Source organism: Centroberyx gerrardi, chromosome 18, assembly GCF_048128805.1.
Source record: "Centroberyx gerrardi isolate f3 chromosome 18, fCenGer3.hap1.cur.20231027, whole genome shotgun sequence".
Lineage (NCBI taxonomy): Eukaryota > Metazoa > Chordata > Actinopteri > Beryciformes > Berycidae > Centroberyx > Centroberyx gerrardi.
The window spans coordinates 15577188-15582506 of NC_136014.1; the positions used below are offsets into that span (position 1 = coordinate 15577188).

At 45.2% G+C, this 5319-nt stretch overlaps 1 protein-coding gene across 1 annotated transcript; it reads right to left on the minus strand.

Annotated features, from left to right (window-relative positions):
* Positions 1 to 906: 906 nt before the first annotated feature.
* tmem200a (transmembrane protein 200A) lies at positions 907 to 5070 on the minus strand. Its single transcript, XM_071908567.2, has 4 exons — positions 4940 to 5070; positions 4120 to 4454; positions 3150 to 3313; positions 907 to 2034 (listed from the first exon to the last, which is right to left on the minus strand). Exons 1-4 carry the CDS (start codon positions 5068 to 5070, stop codon positions 907 to 909), a joined length of 1758 nt encoding a protein of 585 aa, XP_071764668.2.
* Between the last annotated feature and the right edge of the window lie 249 nt (positions 5071 to 5319).

Here is a 5319-nt window from a genome sequence, read left to right on the forward strand (position 1 = left end):
TGCTTTGAACTCCATTTTGAAACCTAAAACCACGTCCGTCTTTATAACGCTGTCAAGACCATAGATCTGTAGAACAATATCATTTCAGTCTTTTGTCAGAGAGCTTGTTCTCTTCAGCGCACTGCTATTAAACTCATAACACTCAAATCTCAGGCTGTGATAAGACCTCATTATTGTCATGTAAACTGACTATTAGAACTGTCTGTGAGCTTCTATTAAAACTAGCAGGATCACATACAGAACAGCATCGAGACCCTTCAGTCTTAAGAAGTGCATTTCTCAACTTCCTCTCTTCAGGGTGCAGAAGAAACTCGCTGTAAGCTCCAGCTGCAGCATGACTTTGATTTCATCAGCAGCTGCTGGAATGAAACCTTGTTTCAACACTGTAAAAACAGCATCAGTGATTTTTAAAAACCAGTTGTTATGAAACAGCATCGATCCTAAAGCCTCATCCAGAGCCATGTCTCAGAGTTGAAAACCTGTTAAAGCCTTATTAGAACCGTCTTTGTATAGAATAGTAATGTAATGTGATATTTTTTATTGATCCCTGTCGGGAAATTCTCTCTTCGCTTGCCTCCCTCCACATGGAGGTCAGAGGTCAGGGTCGGCTACAGAGCAGCACCTCCTGGAGCTGGTAGAGATTCAGTGTCTTGCTCAAGGACACCTCAGCAGGGCAGATGCTCGCTGACATGGGGGCTTGAACCCAGGCCCTCTGGTTGAAGGACGGTCTCCTACTCATTATGCCACCCTGCCACCCCCAAAAACGTCTTTAAAACCAAGAGTTTCCACTTTTCAGGGTACAGTTGTTAAACTCATCAAGCTTAATCCTCTGTTATACCCCAGTAAGAACCCTTAGTAGTTATACTCTTTTGAGAACTATGTATGGAACAGTATCCAGAACCGTCTTCAGAATCGAGTCTCGGAGCTGCCCCTCTTCAGCATGCTGCTGTTGAACTCATCATGCTCAAAGCTCAGGTTATTATGCGACCTCGATATCATTAGCAACTTCTCTCTCTTGCTGTAGTCGCGCCTCATCGACGCAGGCGACGCCCCATCCAGCAACCTTTCCCCTTGCTCTTCCCTGTCCTCCAGCCGCACATAGCCCTTACTGCTACCCCGAGTGCCACTGTTACTATGGCTGCTGTTGCTACGGTCGAGGCGGGGCCAGCTGGGGTGCTTCCGCTGCTCCGGATGCACGCTGAGCATGCTCGTTCCGCGCTCCAGGTCCAGAGACTTGGAGTGGCTACTGAGCATGTGCAGAGAGGAGTTGGAGCCAAAGTCGCTCCTTGCCACTCCCGGGGAAAGCCAGCAGCCTGAGGTAGAGGAGGGAGCGGGGGAGAGGGAGCAAGAGGAGACGGAGGAGCAGTAGGAGGAAGAGGAGGCAGAGTTACTGCGGTGTAAGCCCGGCGCTTTGGACGCCTTGGCGACAGACGCTACGGGAACAGCCAAGGATTCCATGGAGCCCAGAGGCCGTGACCTCTCCCCGTCTCTTCTCTCCCCTCCTCTCTCCTCCTCAGTGATCGCCTCCATCTCCGGCTCGTCGATAACGCAGTTATTTAGTTTGATAACGGGGAGAGTAAACGCAGAGAGAGAGGAGGAGACGATGGAGCGGGCGTGGTGTCCTCCCTTCTCCCTCTCTCTCTCCACGGACCACTGGTGGCGGACCGAATCCGAGTAAGCCAACCCGAGACCCGAACTGCAGAAGGGCCGATCCTTGTAGAGCGGCGCCAGGAGTCCCGCCAAGCCGCAGTCCAGCCGAGCCTGCTCCCCGTGTCTGTGAAAGTCCTCGTCTCCTAAGAGCACCTCCTCCTCTTCTGTAGACCCTCCTACAGTGCTGCCCCCGGCGCGGGCGGAGAAGGCTAGCAGGGTGTTACTGGCCAGCCGCGCTGCGCTGGCATTCTCGGCGCTGAGGGTGCCAAGATCCCCGGGTTCCCCTGCATAGGAGCCGTTGTGGTGATGGTGTTGTTTTCGCTCTTTCTGCCTGAGGCGATGGATGTCAATGACTGTGGAGTACATGTCTCTCATATGGATTACCTAGTGGAGAGGAGAATTATTATTAGAAGTAGTTGTAGTGGCAGTATTAGTCATAGTAGTAGAGTACATGTCCTTGGATTACCTGAGAAAAGAAATATGATTATTAGTATCACTATTGTACCTTTCTGAATTTGTGTGTTTGGATGTTTGTGACCTTGGAGTAAATGTTTCTCATATGGATTACTTGGAAAGCAGGAAGGGAGCAGGAGAGGATTAATCGGATCAAGAGAGGGAAGGAGAGGGAAAAAGACCAGAAGAAATGTGATAAAAGGAAAATTGGAGAGTTAAGGATGGGAGGAAAGGAGAGGAGGGTGGAGGAGAAATATGATCCATATTTTTGTTATATATAGATGATGGATATTGATGACTGTGGTGTACATGTCACTCATTACCTAGAGAGTGGAGGAAGAAACGAAAGGAAAATACAGGAGACAGAAAGAGACGAGAGGAGAAATTTGAATTCTCACCATGTCATTGTTGCCATTCTAATAATTGATAATAATAATAATCATAATAATACTAACAGACTAATAAGAATAGATTGCTCTCAAATCTGATCTTAGTGTGTCCCCCTCACCCTCCCTTCAAGAATTTGATTTGTTGGGATGGACAGACCTGTGTGTGTGTGTGTGTGTGCTTGCATCTGTTTGCACAACATGTTTGTGCATGTGTGCATTCTATGTTGGTAGAGCAGATTCAACAAGACAAATCACAGTGAATTAACACTAGAAAGGCAGAGCCATGGTCAATTGACAGCCGTTTTGAATTTTAGAATTTAAATATTTCAGCTTTCAAAATGTCCCTCCATGATTTTTGTAGACACAATTTCTGTACAAACCAGGGTTTAACGATTTTCAAAATCTTTCATTAGGTCTAATTATCTTTCCACTTTCTATTGATGGCTCGTTGGCCTTCTCTTGAACCCCAAAATCCATCATATCACTGTTTTCTGTTTTCTTGTTGTATACCATTGGCACAGATCAAGATACTATGTATATCACTATTTTCTGAAATATCTGCAATGTGGATTTCCATGTCTGTGTCTGTATATGTGTGTGTGTGTGTGTGTGTGGAAGTGTGTGTGTGTGTGGAAGTGTGTATCTGCTGATTTATACCTTAGTTTCTCGGTCTCTGTTTTCATGAAGTATGGCATTAGCGCAGATGAAGATGAAAATCCCGATGCCCATGGTGAAGGGCCCGAGCATCTTCATCCTCTCTGAATGACGATGCTGCTCCAGGAACCGGGTCAGAGCGCCCCCTGCCGGCGCGGAGGGCTTACCTAGAGGCACAAAACAAGGAGGGGACAAGCCACGTCATAATACTAGGAGTAAACAAAAAACAAGGATGGATGGAGTTACATCATAACCCTGTGGAGCAGAAAACAAGAAGCCGTCAGAGACATCAAGTGAGATTTCTAAGCTGTCCCTTTTCCAGAACTAATATATGCTGGCTGCAAATATGTAACAAAACCCTCCATAACACCGCCATGATGAGATACCCAGCATTCTTCACCTGGCATATAAGTACGAGTACTTAGTAACAGCCATGGAGCAGGATTGTGGAACCAACATGGCTGCCAATGAGAAAAAATAAATAAAATGCAAATACATTTTCTAATATAGGAGATTAACATTCAGAATTTAAGCAGTTGACTTATAATCGTCAGTGGCTGGAATTTTTTTACACCACTTATTTTAATAGAATAGCAGTGAAATAGTCACATAATACTTGCTAGATTTCTACCAGATGTTCACCACAGATGTTGACATTTTATATATGAGATTTTCTATGTCAACCTCAATGATTCCAGCTACGATTCTGCATAAACTTTCGCATAAAGTGCAAAGAATTAATGCAGCAGTGGTGAAAACAGAGTTGGAGTCAATTCACTTTCAGTGCAGTCAGTTCAGAATGTGAATGGAAGCTGCAATGCATTTGCTGATGATTGATGCATTCAATCTTAATTATGGATATAACTATTAATGCCAGGTTTTTCAGTAATTGAATTTGTAATAAAAAAAATTACTTTCTGAACCAATTTAATGAAAACATCCTGGTTAACAGTTCCTTCCTAAATTCAATTACCTTGCACATTATGGCTCGTACTGGAGTTAGCCACCACCTTCACATGTCCCTCTGTGACAGCCATCTTGACTCCATTCGCTTCACTTGAAGTGGTCATTTTGGCTCCTGTGGCAGACATTTTGGTTCCTCCAACAGTTGCTCTCTTGGATCCTCCTGCAGCACCAGTGGGCATTTTGTTTGAGGGCCTGGTCTCGCTCTGTGGCCAGTAACCCAGCGTTGCCATGCCGATCCCCATGGCCAGGATGACCAATCCCAGGAGAAGGAAAAAACCAGAGGCGGAATAGAGGCGAAGCCTGCCGCGCACCACCACAACGTCAGCACGACGCTTCCTCTTTCTAAATAAAAAGGAAATATAACATTAATCACTAGTTTTGTTTAGTGTCATGGATCTTACTTGATAGTACAACAGGATAAAGGCAAAGCCTCGCCTCACACCACATCAGCTCCATACTTACTCTTTCTGATGAAAATGATTAATTTCTCAAGTAATTAATACAAAATTTAAGCGATACATTAATTTACCACTGTGCATCAAGGACACTGATGGCAGTTTCACCTCTGTGTGTTGATGTTGATGATGCAAAGCCGGCTTGCACCATCCACTAATGTACACAGGTTGCTAAAGCATTTGCATGCACCGTATAGCACACAGTGCATGTTTACAGTCCAAGCTAGCTTTGCATCATATCAAAAGCAGCATAGCTAATGAATCACACAGAAATTAAACTGATATCAGTTTCTTGTTGCACAGTAGTAACATACTTGTTAAATTGTTAAATGTTGGCTTATAGAGTATAAAAAAGAAGTGAAATATGAACACCTGGGAGCAGCTTCTGGAGCAGCGTTTCCCAGGCCCGGGGCAGCGGCTTGTAAGGGGCGGTGCTGAGAGCGGGCAGAGTCTTGGCGTTTTAGCTTAGCCAAGCCTGTTAGCACACCTGCTGCCGCAGTCATACTTAACCTGCAGAACACACACATACACATGCAGACACACAAGTTAATGATGAGTATTTAACATCTGCTGTGTGTCTAACATAATGTTCTGTGAATGTGTGTGTGTGCCATATGGCCAGGTCACTAATGACAACTGACATGGAGCAGTTTCCTGCAAGCCTATTGGGAAAAAATGTTGATAGCCATATTCAAGGTCTCCCACATGCTCTGACTACATGCTCTGTCTCACAGTCAAACATACAATCTTGG

Bases quoted from the DNA above. Each gene is read 5' to 3' on its own strand.
- tmem200a (XM_071908567.2), bottom strand. From the start codon at position 5,070: ATGACTGCGGCAGCAGGTGTGCTAACAGGCTTGGCTAAGCTAAAACGC. The intron at 4,455-4,939 runs GTGTTCATATTT...CTTTTTATTTAG, and splicing joins GCTCCAGAAGCTGCTCCCAG to AAAGAGGAAGCGTCGTGCTG. The intron at 2,035-3,149 runs GTATAAATCAGC...CCTCTCCACTAG, and splicing joins ACAGAGACCGAGAAACTAAG to GTAATCCATATGAGAGACAT.